At 50.8% G+C, this 15,720-nt stretch overlaps 1 protein-coding gene across 1 annotated transcript; it reads right to left on the bottom strand.

Moving 5' to 3' along the window:
• Positions 1-12,086: 12,086 nt before the first annotated feature.
• LOC141040905 (uncharacterized) lies at positions 12,087-13,895 on the bottom strand. Its single transcript, XM_073507021.1, has 4 exons — positions 13,429-13,895; positions 13,022-13,262; positions 12,318-12,484; positions 12,087-12,201 (listed from the first exon to the last, which is right to left on the bottom strand). Exons 1-4 carry the CDS (start codon positions 13,893-13,895, stop codon positions 12,087-12,089), a joined length of 990 nt encoding a protein of 329 aa, XP_073363122.1.
• Between the last annotated feature and the right edge of the window lie 1,825 nt (positions 13,896-15,720).

Here is a 15,720-nt window from a genome sequence, read left to right as displayed (position 1 = left end):
AAATGCAGAACGGGCTTTTGCGACGTCGCGCTCCTCCTCCAGGGCATCTAAGCTGTCCTGCCGATCAAGCTCGGCTTCTCTCTCTTCGCACATGCGCACTCGAGGTGAGTCATGAATAATATCATAGGGTAACACTACCTCTGCCCCGTACACCATGAAGAAAGGTGTGTATCCGGTAGTGCAATGGGGCGTGGTCCGCAGCCCCCGGAGTACGGAGTCGAGCTCCTCAACCCAGTGCTTGACTGATTCTTTTAAAGACCACACTAGTCTAGGCTTGATGCTGCTCATAATAAGACCATTGGCTCGTTCGACTTGACCGTTTGTTTGCGGGTTATAGACAGAGGCGTAATCGAGCTTGATGCCCAGATTAGCGCACCAGGTTTTCACTTCGTCGGCTGTGAAATTGGAGCCGTTATCAGTGATGATGTTTTGTGGAACACCATAACGGTGTACAACGCCGGATATGAATTCTATCACCGGCCCGGACTCGGCCGTTTTAACTGGTTTAGCCTCTATCCACTTAGTGAAATTATCCACCATGACCAGCAGGTATTTTTTCTTATGGCTTCCTCCTTTCACTACTAGGAAAAGGCCTACTAGTGGCGCACCAGTTTTGCCTACTAATGGCGCACTACTGGTGCGCCACTAGTACCACGCCACTAGTATTTTTGACTAATGGGGCACCACTGGTGCACCATTAGTACCTGGTATACTAATGGCGCACTGGTGCGCCATTAGTATAGGCCATGGTGCGCCATTACTATCTGACTTAGTAATGGCGCACCACATAGAAGTGCGCCATTAGTAACAAATTTTTTTCAAATATTTTTTCAGAAATATTTTTTCAAATATTTTCTTAATCTTGGGTCACTATGGCTTAATCTCGGGTCAATATGCTTAATCTCAAGTCAAATCGCACTAAGTGGTCAAACTTCCCGGAAGGTCACCCATCCTCACACTACTCCAGTCCGAGCACGCTTAACTTCACAGTTCTATCCAACCCCAGCACCACCTCACTTAACAGCCACTTGTTGATATATCTATCATATCAATCCTATTAAACCTTGTTGATGTCTAGGACTTTGTTCATATTCATGAGTATGATGAAATTTTGAAAAATATTTCAAACTTCCCTGTCATATTACGAATCATTTTTTGAAAAAAAAATTCCAAAAGAAATTCAAAACCAATATTTTTTCTGTTACTAGTGGCGCACCTAGCAAATGGTGCGCCACTAGTAAGTTTGAATTTTTTTGCCTCTATATCTTGAAAGCCCCGTATCTTTTTTCTGTTAGGTTTTTGAGGATTTTGAAAATGTTTAACGGGGTTCCCCCGGTTAAATTCTTATGTAACTTTTCGAGTAGATGATTTTTCATATAAAAAACTTTTTAATCCGAGTTCGTATGCAAAAGTTATGCCCATTTTACAAATTCCAGAGAGATTTTGCAAATAAAGTCAAAATCCATATTTGTAAATTTTCCCAACAACTAGACCACATATCACATGGGAAACTTATTTTCTTTTATTTTTTTGACATTTCCATCATTTTCTTTTTGTTAAACTGAAAAGGCGGTCCAGGGGGGTGCATTCGGTGGAATGGGCCAAGTTACTAATGGCGCACCGTGGGGGTGGTGCGCCATTAGTAGTTCAACTAGTAATGGCGCACCACCCCCACCGTGCGCCATTACTAGTTTTTTAAAAAAAATTGAAACAAAATTTGTAACAAAATTACTAATGGCGCACCGTGTGAGTGGTGCGCCATTACTAGTTCACCGTGGGAGTGGTGCGCCATTACTAGTTGAACTAGTAAATTACTAGTTGAACTAGTAATGGCGCACCATCCCACGGTGAGCCATTAGTAGTTTAAAAATAGAAATAAAAAAATTTGAAACATAATTACTAATGGCGCACCGTGGGAGTGGTGCGCCATTACTAGTTGAACTAGTAATGGCGCACCATCCCACGGTGCCCCATTAGTAGTTTTGAAAAAATTAAAAAAAAATTACTAATGGCGCACCGTAGATGTGGTGCGCCATTAGTATTTGCACAATAATGGCGCACCAACACATGGTGCGCCATTAGTGTTTAGTAATGGCGCACCACATGTACAGTGCGCCATTAGTGTCCATATTGGCTATAGCTGTTTTTGTAGTAGTGTTTAAGGGGTCCGACCATATCCAGTCCCCAGACCGCAAAAGGCCAAGTGATGGGGATTGTTTGTAGGGCAGTGGGGCATATGGCTTTGGTTGGCGAATAGTTGGCATCCGATGCAACGTTGGACAAGGTCCTATGCATCTGCTCGGGCCGTTGGCCAATAAAACCCTGTACGGAAAGCCTTGCTGACAAGTGCCCGAGCTGCGGCGTGGTGCCCGCCGAAACCGGCGTGAATCTCGGCCAGGAGCTGCCGCCCCTCCTCCTCGGAGATACATCTTTGAAGGAATCCGGTAGCGCTTTTCTTGTAAAGCTCTCCATCGTTGACCTTGTAGGCCTTTGAATGCCGGAATATGCGGCGGGCCTCATTTTGATCTTTAGGGAGTTCCTTCCTATTGAGGTAGGCCAAGAAGGGTTCGGTCCAGGGGGCGATGACTGCCATAATGAGATGGGTCGATGGTGTTATTTCGATGGCTGAGCCCCCGATGATATCGGTGTGTTCGAAATCTGGGGTTGTGTTCAGATCCGGACTAGTGTTGCCGCTCTCCCCTTGCCACACCACGGATGGCTTAAAGAGCCTTTCTAGAAAGATGTTAGGTGGGACGGGGTCGCGCTTGGCGCCGATGCGAGCAAGAACATCCGCCGCTTGATTACTTTCTCGGGCCACGTGATGAAACTCGAGCCCCTCAAACCGAGCCGACATTTTTTGGACGGCATTACGATAAGCCGCCATCTTCGGATCTTTGGCATCGAAGTCTCCATTTATTTGAGATATTGTGAGGTTTGAGTCCCTGCGCACTTCCAGGCGTTGTATGCCCATGGAGACAGCCATCCGAAGGCCATGCAATAAGGCCTCGTATTCGGCTGTGTTATTGAATCTGTGTATAATATTTGGAGTACGTATTGGACGACATCTCCAGTGGGGGACGTTAAAACGACGCTTGCTCCTAGTCCTGCCAGCATTTTGGAACCACCAAAATACATAACCCAGTTGGAATATGTGCCGTACTCCTTAGGGAGTTCGGCCTCTGTCCATTCGGCCACGAAGTCAGCCAGTACTTTGGATTTAATGGCTCGACGCAGTTTGTATGTTATGTCGAATGGAAGGAGCTCAATGGCCCATTTGGCAATCCGGCCCATAGCATCGCGGTTGTTTATTATGTCATTGAGTGGTACTTCGGAAGCCACCGTGATCGAACACTCCTGGAAGTAGTGTCGTAGCTTCCGGGATGCCATGAAGACCGCATATGCTATCTTTTGATAATGAGGGTACCGGGATTTGCATGGTGTGAGGACAGTGGATACGTAATATACTGGCTTCTGAAGCGGAAATTTGTGTCTGTCCTATTCTCGTTCAACGATGAGCATGGCGCTCACCACCTGTTCACCGACGTTCACCGACGTTCATATTTGTGTTGCCAATATGTATAATAACATGGGTTCACCGACGTTCGGCGCGGCCAGGATTGGGTTGCTCGTCAGAAGGGTTTTTATTTCTTCTAGTCCGGCCGTTGCCGCATCCGTCCACTCAAAGTGATCATTGCACCGTAGAAGGCGATAGAGTGGCAATGCCTTTTCTCCCAATCTGGAGATAAAGCAGCTTAAAGCTGCCACGCAACCTGCGAGTTTTTGGACCTGTTTAAGGTCCGTTGGTGTAGCCAATTGTGACAAAGCTCGGATTTTGGCTGGATTTGCTTCAATTCCTCTATTGGAAACGATCAAGCCCAGCAGCTTTCCAGCGGGGACGCCAAAAACACACTTTTCCGGATTGAGCTTAATGTCATATGCACGGAGGTTGTCGAATGTGAGACGTAAATCATCTATGAATGTTTCGACGTGTCTATTTTTTGATGACGATGTCGTCCACATATGCTTCAACTGTCTTGCCGATATGTTTTTCCAGGCATGTTTGAATCATGCGTTGGTAGGTGGCGCCGGCATTTTTGAGCCCGAAGGGCATGGTGTTGAAGCAGAATGGCCCATATGGGGTAATGAATGTTGTTGCAGCTTGATCGGACTCCTTCATTTTGATTTGATGGTATCCGGAATATGCGTCGAGGAAGCACAGTGAGTCATGTCATGTGGTAGCATCAATGATGTGGTAGATGCGGGGGAGGGGGAAGGGATCCTTGGGGCAAGCCTTATTGAGGTCTTTGAAATCGACACACAGGCGCCAGGATTTGTCCTTCTTTCGCACCATCACCAGGTTTGTCAGCCAGTCCAGGATTTCTCTAATTAATCCGGCCTCGATTAGCTTGGCTAGCTCCTCCCCCATAGCTTGACGTTTGGGTTCGAAAAAACATCGCAGTGTTTGTTTGATCGGTTTATATACCTTCAAGATATTAAGGCTGTGTTCAGCCCACCTGCGTGGGATTCCTGGCATATCAGAAGGGTGCCAGGCGAATATGTCCCAGTTCTCGTGCAGGAACTCTCATAGCGTGGCGTCTACCGTTGGGGCTAGTTGTGCTCCAATAGATGCTGTCTTCTTGGGGTGTGTTGGATGGACTTGGGATTTGACTATTTCTTCTGCCGGTTTGAAGGAGGTGGATTTGGGTCGTTTGTCTAGGATCACATCGTCCCTGCCCACCGTGGAGCGTAGTGTGGTTAGTTCTTCAGCCGCGAGGGCTTCGGATAGTGCAGCAAGGGCTAGGGATGCGGTTTTATTTTTGGCGTGGAGTGCTATGTCTGGATCACTGGCGAGAGTGATTATTCCATTAGGCCCGGTCATTTTAAGCTTCATGTACCCATAATGGGGTATAGCTTGGAAGCGTGTAAATGCCTCCCGCCCCAAGAGGACGTGATATCCACTGTTGAAAGGGGCCACTTGGAAAGTTATCTCTTCGGACCAATAATTCTCCGGTGTGCCGAATACCACATCAAGTGTGATTTTTCCCGCACACCGCGCCTCCCGGCTGGGAATGATTCCTCAGAAGATTGTCCTGCTTTGCTCAATGCGGCTCCTGTCTATTTCCATTTTGTGGAGTGTATCCTCATAGATGAGGTTTAGTCCGCTGCCGCCGTCCATGAGGACCTTGGTGAGGCGCAAGCCATCCACGATTGGACTGAGGACCAAGGCGGCTGGTGCTCGGACTGTCCTGTATTTGGGTTCGTCACCGGCGTTAAAAGTTATAGCCGTGTCGTTCCAAGGGTTTATAGCTGCAATTTGGCAGACTTCGACGAGTTCGCGGAGTGCCCTTTTGCGCCTATTATTTGAAGCAAATGTCTCGAAGACCGTCAATACTTTGAGGTCGTCGTCTTCTAGGGGGTGTTGTTCTGGGGTATTCTTGTTGAGGATATCCTCGCCGCTCTTGGCCACTTGCCGGAGTATCCAACATGCTCTAAGGCTGTCGGTCGGTATATTATTCGGTGTGGTGCCATCCTTCCAGAACGGTTCCACGCCCCGTAATGGGCTTATATTTCTTTACTATTAGTCCGGGCGTGCCACGAGGGTGCGCCCTTTTCGCCTGAACGAGGGGTTGAGTGGGGGCCGATGATTCCCAACGGGCCGCCTGAGTTTTCCAAGCGCTTTCCATTGCACTGTACTTCTGTATGATAGTTGCCAAGTCAGCAAAGTGTAATATGTGACATCGGTTGATGGCTTTGAGGATGCTGAGATCGCGTCTTCATCGCGACAATCTTTAATCTTGTCTTTGACAAGGAGGAATCTAGCCCAGAAGTGGTGGACCGTTTCCTCAGATTGATGTTGTATGCTCATGAGAGCACTTATATCTGGGTGGGTGGGTGGATTTAAATCCGAACCCTGACCCAATTTTGGATCCGGAGTCTGAAGATCCTCCGAACTTAACAGTTCGGGCTCCGGGATATCAACTGATTTCTTACGCCCGCCATCCAATCAAATGTTCGAAGGGCAGGATGTATCTCTTTGCAGGTGAGTGTCCGGCTCTTCGAGGTTAGAGATCCGGATATAGTCCGTCCTCAGTATATAGGAAGAGTTGTCGTCTCGTTCCTCGACTACCGCTATCTGGTGGGTGATCGGTGGAGATTTGATTTCTCTTTGATCGGGTTTAAGCCCAATTCGATCGTAGTTTGTAGCAACCCTCAGAGCAGCGATGCGATCTAGGAGCTCGTTTAAAGACGAAAGCTCTGCCGGATCCATCTACTTGGAGTGCTCAGAATCAATACGAAGGGAATTTTTGATGACCTGAGAGGTTATCGTCGGCTTAACGGACGAGTGGGCGGTCCTGGTAAACCGCCCAGCCGGAGGGTTTGGCCTGGGGCCAGTGCTCCTCCAGAGGTGATGTTGTCCTTGAGAACGAGACGAGCCATCGGTCCTATCTTCGACGTCACACCGGAACTCTCAATGAAAGCACAATTGTCGGTGTCAAAACCGGCGGATCTCGGGTAGGGGGTCCCAAACTGTGCGTCTAAGGTCGATGGTAACAGGAGAGGGGGGACACAATGTTTACCCAGGTTTGGGCCCTCTCTATGGAGGTAATACCCTACTTCCTGCTTGATTGATCTTGATGAATATGAGTATTAGAAGAGTTGATCTACCACGAGATTGTAATGGCTAAAACCCTAAAAGTCTAGCCTGTATGACTATGGCTATGAGTATTGGCCTCTACAGACCTAGCCCTCCGGTTTATATAGACACCGGCGGGATCTAGGGTTACATAAGGTTGGTTTACAGAGCAAGGAATCTTCATATTCGATCGCCGAGATTGCCTTCCATGCCAAGGAGAGTCCCATCCGGACAAGGGTGGAGTCTTCGGTCTTTGTATCTTCACAGTCCATCAGTCCGCCCCATGGTCAATAGGCCGGACGCCGGAGGACCCCTTAGTCCAGGACTCCCTCACCTGCCGACGCAGAACACCAAGCAAACAGGAAGGAAATCGTGGAATCTCAAACAAATATTACAAGACATACTGTTCTCCGAATACCAAACACAAGTTTAAACGCCTCCACGAGGCATGGTCCATGTTGCAGAAGCAAAGCGAGAAAAGGAGCCGCCAGCAAGCCATCTCGTAATCCCTGGACGCCGCCGCCACTTGCAAGGGGTGCCCCTTCCACGGTGACGTTGCCCTCACCTGCACCGCCCGCCGGAGTCGCAGGTTCAGCAGCGCCACCAGTCGAGGGCGTAGGGTCGAAGGCGCTAAACTTCTTCACCAAGGCCCCCACTGGCTCTTCATGGCTTCGGCAGCGGCTGCGCAGCGCTCGTCATCCACGGGCTCGAGCAGCTCGTCTAGGTCGGCGTCGGGATCACGAAGATGGAAGTGGCTGAAGATGCGTGTCAGTGCAGCAGAGGAGAGCGCACGGGCTTCCTCCTCTACCAAGGGGCCAATCCCGTCGATGACGTCCTCGAGTGTCGCGACAAGATGAGGGAGCAGCTGGGTGGGGCCCTCGTCGTCTGTCGCCAGCGGCTCCTCCAAGCCCTTCTCGTAGAGTGCCCGCAGCACCACGCGGGACTTCTCCTCAAGGGGCTTGAAGGCCACGCGGGACTTCTCCTCAAGGGGCTTGAAGGCCACGCGGTCCTCAGCCAGGACCTTCACTTTGGCTTCCAGCTCGGCCTTCTCTGTCTTCATCTCCTGCTCCAGCTTCTCCAGCCGGCTGCGCTCCGTGGCCTGTGCCCTCGCCAACTGCTCTAGCTCGGCGTCGCGACCTCTGATAACATCCTCTCGGGCCTTCATCTTCTCCTCCTCCGCCTTGCGGTCTCGAGCCTCGGCCGCCTGCTCGTTGCGCATGGCCTCCAGCGACCGGCAGCCATCCTGGGCGGCCCGACATCCTTCAGCTCCACCTCGTGAGCAGCCGCAGCTTGGGCAGAAGCCTGCTTGTCCTTCTCGGAAGCCGCCACGGCCTGGCTGAGCGCCTCCTGGATGGATGCATCAGAGTGCAACCAGCTAGAGATCAGCTCCAGGCGCCCGGCCACTAGGCGACGGTCGGCGCCTTGAAGGTCACCCCGCAGCCGGGTCAGCGCAGAAAGGGCGTGCTCCAGGGCATCAGGCAAGGCAGAAGGATCAAGGACTAGCAGTGGGCTGGAAGGAGAAGGCAGTGTCATCGCCAAGACCTGTAGGTTAACGGCGGCGGAAGAACAAGCCAGGAGCTCCGGAGCCTGCGGGGCCTCGGCCAGCAAGCTGGGGACAAGCGCCTCGGCAGTCGATGTAGCATCAGGGGCCACTGTCCATCGGAGACGCTCCTCCAGCCTCGCGAGGAAGCCCGGGACGGAGAGGGGCAGGCGCCATCGCCGCCCTTCTGTGCCAGAGGAGGCGCAGCCGTGCCGGGCTGCTGGGTCCCCGAGGATGTGGCCGCCCCTTCCTTCTTCTTCTTCGATGACGACATCGGCCTAGAAGCTCGATGAGGAAGCATCAGGAAGCCGCGACGGAAGCAGGAACAAGGGCAAAGTCAGGGCAGGAAACTCACTGGTCCACAGCGGTGTAGTCCCGGCGCCTCTTCAGAAGTGCGGAGCTTAGGGGCCTCACGGCCTAAGGCGCAGACGCGTGGGCCCCAGGAGTCTGCGAGGCCGCGGTGGCCCCGGGCAGTGGTGAGGCAGGGGAGTCACCCCGTGAGATCAGCGACGATCTGCTCTTCGTCGGGACACCGGACGTCGGCTTCCCCGAGGGGGAGGCCCTGGACCTCGTAGTGACCCCAGCAGGGGGCAGGACTTCCCTCAATCGGTGGTCGCCTGCAGCATCATCGTTAGGCAAGGCGCGGAGGAGGTCGGCCTTGCGCAGAGGGGAGGTCTCCCCAGACCCCTCCAGGGTGGCCGCCGAGTCCTACTCTTCCTCCTCGCCGGAATAGTCGGAGGACACCACCACCGGAACCGTCACCACCAGGGCCTCTGAGGGCGCCGGCGGCACAAGACGGCGCCCATCGAAGACAGGCATGGTGGCGGCAATCTTTGCCCCATCCGGGCGGCGGTACAAGGGAACGAAGCTGTCTAGCGAGTACCCTTGGTCTTCCCTAACCAAGGAGCAGAGGGCCGTGTCCAGCTCCTCGTGAGACAGGGCCTCTGGACGCAGGCGGAGGTCGTCCCCTTCATCCCCGAGCTTCCACAAGGGGTGCGCGCGCCTGGAGGGGAGCCACGTGTTGCGCCATGAACTCCTTGACGATCATGGCTCCCATCAGCTTCGCCGCCCTTGGGTCATCAGGCTTCAGGTCTTCGGTCATCCTCTCTAGCACCAACTCCGCCCGAGGGTCAGTAAGCTTCGTGCGGAACCACCCGTCATGAGACACATGCATCTCCGTCGGCAACACCAGCCAGGGTGGGAGCACTTGGCATCCATCAGGACCCACTTGCCCCTGAAGCCCTCAGCCTTCTTCCCAGCCTTCGAGATTGCATTGGTCTTGTTGGCCGCGACGAAGTTGACACACCCCGAGCAGGGGCCATCCTTGATCCGGAGATAGAAAAAGTGGCACAGCAGCGCCACGGACGGCATCACCCCAATGTACGCCTTGCAATAAAAGGCGAAGATCGACAGAAGGAGGATGGAGTAGGGATGAAGATGGAGGGCGTGAATCTTGTAGTGGCTGAGGACGGAATAGAAGAAGTCAGAAAAGGGAGGAACCAACCCCGCCACGATGATGCTCATGAACAAGGGATAGAAGGTGCTGCCCGAGGCCTCTAGCTCAGCGGAGCCGGCCCAGAGTACAGTCTTCCTCTTCTCATCGCCCTCTGCCGTTATCAAGAGCGTGGAGGCGAGCTTCTTCTCCGAGACGCTTGGCGCGTTCAGTGCAGGCTCGTACCAGGATGGCGGAGGGACGACCCAAGCTTTGTTGGGTGCCATTAGCGACGGGCTCGGAGGAGGATTTGGGCGGATCTGGATTCTTTTGGAACGAGGAGCAAGAAAGGGGATCTGTAGCAAGACGAAGGGAAGCAATAAAGGCAGCACGGCCCGCGCCAGCCTTTTGTTAGTTGGGCAATTGCCGAGGTAGTGTGGGGAAGCGGAGATGCCCACGTCCCATCAGTCGCCACGCGTCAATCAAGGCCGCAGGAGGTTGGGGCCCACAGCGCTCCGCACTTGCCCCTTGGCTTCGCATCGAAGCCAAGTCCGGGGGCGCCTTGGGCTCGGGGGCTACTGTCGGCATTCTGGGAACGGGGGTCCCCAGACTTGCCTGCCTGCGGCCCACGGCGTGGATCCTCTAGTGGCCTGGTATGGCCCATCTTCACGAGCAAACACTCAAGACCCTCACGAGGGGCCAAGCCTCGCGAGGCGGACGATACAAGACCTCCTTAGGGGCAGCCTCACTAGGCTGGCTCGTGAGGAGCGGAGAGATCAAGGCGAGGGGCACCTCGTGAGGTTCCCGTGACATGAGCCGTGACGACCAAGGCCAGGCGGGCGCCAGCGGGCGCAGAGTACTTGTTTTCTCTTTGGTGCTAAAGGAGCAGGCACATGCGAAGAGTCCCGAGGCATCAGGCAAAGGTTTCCATATCGGTGCAACGAGACCAATACCAGCAGGACGACATGACGGAGGTCATCGCGGAGCCCACGACGGTGTCACCACCAGAGCCTTTGGCAGGCGTAGACCACCTTTTGTCAGGATAGCTTGTACTAGCTGTCCCCCTTCAAATTGGCCGTTGTGAGATCACTTCCCGCCGAATATTTGGGAAGAGGACCAGGGCCTCAATAAATAGGACAAGCTACCACCATAGGAGGAGAGGAACTTTGGATCAGATCCATTCCACCCTCACACGCACAAGCTCACCGAGCTCAAGAAAAACTCTCCTTAGGAGGTTGTTCTTCCCTTGTATTTGTTCATCCTCGGCTTACAAGGCAATCTACCACACCACACTGGAGTAGGGTATTACACCACATCGGTGGCCCGAACCAGTATAAACTCTTGTGTCCCTTGTTCTTCGAGTTCGACGAGCTGAGCTTTGAGATCGTGGTGAGTGAGTGAGTTAGGGGGAGGGAAAGATCTCCGTGCGCACCCCAGAGTTGGAACCTTAAGGGTTTTGCCGGAACCCGCAATCCGACAGGTCTTGAGTGGTTGTTGATGAAGATGGGCCGTACCAGGCCACTGGAGGAGCCACGCCCTGGGCCGCAGGCAGGCAAGTCTAGGTACCCCCATTCCCAGGACGCCGACAGACATCCCCTCTCTATTTGTCATCGTGGGCGTGCTTGTTGTGTGGTGGGGCGCGATCGAAAGGTTGAAGAGACTAATGTTATAATGGAGGCGGGAATTAACGGGGAAGCCGGATGGCCTGGAATATCGGCACGCCTGGATGGCAGTTCTAATTTGTAGCGCGTAACTCCATCATGCCGCACGGAACTGCATCGTGTGGCGACGTGCGTGGCACAACCGCATGCATATGGAACCCCGATGTGATCGTGCGCAGGCCCAACCGCTGGCAGAGCGCGCGCGGAGGGACGCGGGCAGAGCGCTCCGCGGTCGCCTCAACGGCGAGCAACCATATATATGCATATAGCGGTTGAACACACAAGGAAAAGCTGTCCACAACCCGAGCGCGCCAACGGACATGAGCAGAGCGCGCCGACGAACACGAGCAGAGCGCGTCACGGCGCCTAACGGCGAGCACAGCGTGCTGCGGCGCCTAACGGCGAGCAGAGCTTGCCGAGGGACGTGAGCAGAGGCTGGCACATTGATACGTGGCAAATAAGATGAACTGTGCGAGGGAAGTTGGAGACATCAAGCGCGAATTAGATTAGAAATGTTGGCATACAGTTGATCCATCCGAGCTGTTTGTGATGGAATAAGTCGTGTGTGTTGTGGGCAAACTCTTACTGGTATATAACCATTTGCAATTGATGAATTCATTGCTGACGGGTTCCCTAGTGTGGTCCGTGTGCGATGTGATATGCTCTGTCTGCACAACATCTATGCTCTGTGTACAGAAGAAGAACATATACATACTTATAACAGGACATGATTGCAAAACCAAATTAAACATCCAATTACGTTATATAACAAATACCATAATATTGCAAGGTACAAATTCAAAGATTACAAGGTTCAAACTATTCAAACACATAAAATTCATCTTCTTGAGAATCTTTTTCATGCATTATTTCTGCGAAAGGATCAGCAACCGAGAAGTCATATAGCGGCTCGATATAGTGACTTCTGAATAATCTGTCATATGAAGTTACAAACTGAAATTAAGCTTGTGCAGAGACTTTTCCATTCAGTGTAGATGCCTGCGCTCTTCAGCAATCTATTCACTTCTGCGCAGTAAATATAGGGCAAACCTCATTACCTTGAGCAAACTTGCTTTCTCAACAAAGAACCTGGCGAATTTAATTTCTGGTGTGGTGCCTCGATACTCGTTAAAGGTAATTTCTGTGAGATGAAGATCAAGGCATTCAATGGGATTGGTGTATTCCCCAACATTTTCTACTTTCGGGCCTGCTAGTATCTGCAAACGAAGACAACATATTAGTGCATAGCTGTAGATTTGAACACTTCGGACCTCTTTGATTTGCAGGATTTCTAAAATACACGAAAAGAGTGAAATGCCACCTTCAATCTTTCATGATAAACTTTTATCACGAAAGCATGTCGGGCGAAGGAATAAAAGGCGTACAACACTAGCATCTCCAAAAAAGTATTGAAATCCTCCAAATTTCCTTTAGAAATGATTCTACATTTCTCATTGTAATCATGGGTAAAAGTAACAAAAAACTGAGCTCCATTGTGGTTAACAATTAACAGGATAGGAGCATCACCTTGATGTATAGCTTCTCCATGCAAGGAAAGCACTTAAGGAATCTAACAACTTCATCCAGATCGGGACCAATAGATTGTAGTGCCAAGATCTTCATTGTGTGCAGAGGCCGGGTCAAGCTTGTGGGAATCATTTTCTAGATGACAGGCAAACATATAGATTCACAACAATTAGATAAAACGTATTGTCCGATAATATATAAGAAGGATAAGAAGAAGACTATTGTACCTGAACGGATAATGATCCAGTAACAAGTTCGTTGAATTCAGCACATGAATAGCCCAACACTGTCAATTTCGGTGCGTGAATGACCCTCATTCTTGCTGGACCTAATTTATCATGTACATACAATCTCTCGAGGAAAGGCGCATTCTCAATGACAATTTCTTGAAACACCTCAACTGACAGCCTTGGGCGGCGCCATTTGTGCACATAAATCGCGCGGACATTCATCGAGGTGATGTGGAGCCTACTTAACCAATCCATCACATGAAGACAAAGGTACTCGAGCGTTGTACAGCTGACGAGCAGGTGCTCCAAATCCTCCTTCAAGATGCGAACGGCAATGAGCTCGAGGTGCTTAAGTTTAGGGAGATGAAGAGCGCGTGCGCCTTTGATCCGGGGGGAAAATGCACCTCCTGAATGTAGCGCTGCGCAGCGTGGGCGCGAGGCGGAACACGGACGGCGGCAGTGAGCAAAGACGTCTAGCATGAAGGCTGAGCTCCTCGAGCCGATCTAGGGCTGGGGATAGGAACCAGTAGTGCAACCTGTGATCGGTCTTGTTGTGGGGATTGAGCCTGCCGATAGCGTGGCGTCTGACCAGCCCAGGGTACGTGTCGAGGATGTGGGACAATGCGTCCAGGCGTTGCTGCTCCACACTGCAGAACACATGGTCGACGATGAGGTCCTGGGGGGTGCAGCACCACAGGAGGCGGCACCACCGCGAGAGGACTATGGTTCGCACGCCATATTTGATGGGGAGGTGGGATATGATGGTTACCAACATCTCGTCGGGGAGGCTGCTGATGAAGTCCACGTTCGCCGGAGGCTCTTGCGGTTCTAGCTCGACACTCCCCCACTTCTTGGCCGGTTCGTCCTCCATCTCGCAGCAGGCGGCGATCCTCGGCGGCGGTGCTTGTAGATGAGAACGGACGACTGCTCACAGTCGTCCCGTCTAATCAAACAGCTGCCCGCGGTAGTAAATTTTTAGTTGAATGCCCACGGTTTGACTAATACGACCGTTTGCGACAATAACGTGCTGGCTATTTGTTAAAAATGACTAGGAAAATCAATGTATAAAAAGGCGAAACGAATCCTGAATAATTTCATACGTTTAGCACAATTTCATATTGCCTCGGTAAAATAAATCAAGGCGGGAAGATACAACATGTGTCGTTTCACAACCAGATGATGTGACCAAGTTCGCTCTCGGAACCATGAGGCTTCTTGATAGAAGCTCCAGTTTGGATGAAAGAAAATATGTGTCAAAGCCGAGTTGAAAAGGGCAGCAATATCTAACCCTAGCTTGCAGAAGGTCAAAAGCACGATGATTAATTGTTCATCAGGTTTACACAAAATCTAGATTGAACAAGATAATAACAACTAACTCAACCAAAGTTTTGACAAGTCACAGTGAAATGGATCGGTCTGATCCATAAAATCAATATCCTGGACCAGAAAATCTACTGGTACATGATAATAAATTTTTGTAAATAGAAGCCGAGCATGTTCAGAAGCCCTTTTGTCCACCTGAAACTTACTTTTATGTTGTTCAACATGTCCATCCGTGAGAAAGTGTCTGCCAAAAAATTAATCCTCATGGACGATAGTACTCTCGCATTCAACAGGAAGAGTGTGACAAAGCTAGTGTTTGCATGGTTGGATGCATATCCTTGCAGCGTTATTGTCCTCAAACGAATTTCATGAGAACTGTGGAAATCCCGGTGCTTCTTATGCCACCGATTGGTTATACCTTTTTGTCCATGTCCTTTAGCCTAAATAGACATGAAGACTAAAACAGTTAATGTCTAAAAAAATAGTACAGATGAATGGTTAGTTCTAGTAAAGTATACCAATGTGCTTCATATCATCACCTCTATATACAAATTCTCCAGTCATGGAAAGCATCGCAGCAAGCCGATAACCATGTTCAGATCAAAACACCACGTACTGATATGTAAGGTCTTGACAGAATCCAGCACCATTGATAGGGTACCCATGGACAAACTCTTCATTGAGCATAGAACATAATATTAGTACCAAAAGCATACTCCAAGATTATATAAAGATTATGTGCACAAATGAAAAATGCAGCTTATGATTACAAAAGTGTTGATGATATAAAACTTACGCACACAAATGAAAAATGCAGCTTGTGATTACAAAAGTGTTGATGATAATATACAGTACCTAAATAAGTGTGGAGCCAACCACCATCTTGTAACCTTCAAACGGATCAGGAATTACACCCAAGGTCTCCAGTTTAGGCGTAGAGACCACCATTATTTGCGAAGGTGCATAAGGATAATCAAGGAGCGGCCTTTGGAGTGAAAGGGCGTCTTTGATGATGAGCTCCTCTCCTTTAAAGAAAATTCCAATGCTTACAAGGTGAGGCGACTTTTTTTGGAGAAAATGGATATGAATTTCTTTTCCAAAAACAAGCAGCAAGCGCTCTAGGGCAGGGCAGTAGGAGTGGATGATGTTGTGCAGTGAGGCCTCCGACAGATCGACCACCACAAGCGCGAGCTTTTTAAGCAGCGGGAGTTGAAGCATTTGTACCAGATTGTCTGGTAGATGACACCGAGCCAGGGTTGTGGTGTGGAGAGAGGAGGAAAACCATGAGATGGACACTGGTGGTGAGGGCACAACTACAACGCTTGGTGGACAACTATTTGCATAGTAATGGTAGAACTCAAGATGTTGGAGTT

The sequence above is a fragment of the Aegilops tauschii genome, chromosome 2 (genome assembly GCF_002575655.3).
Source record: "Aegilops tauschii subsp. strangulata cultivar AL8/78 chromosome 2, Aet v6.0, whole genome shotgun sequence".
NCBI classification, from domain to species: Eukaryota; Viridiplantae; Streptophyta; class Magnoliopsida; order Poales; family Poaceae; genus Aegilops; species Aegilops tauschii.
Note: the sequence above shows the minus strand (reverse complement) of the source record. Positions and strands in the feature narration are given on the sequence as shown.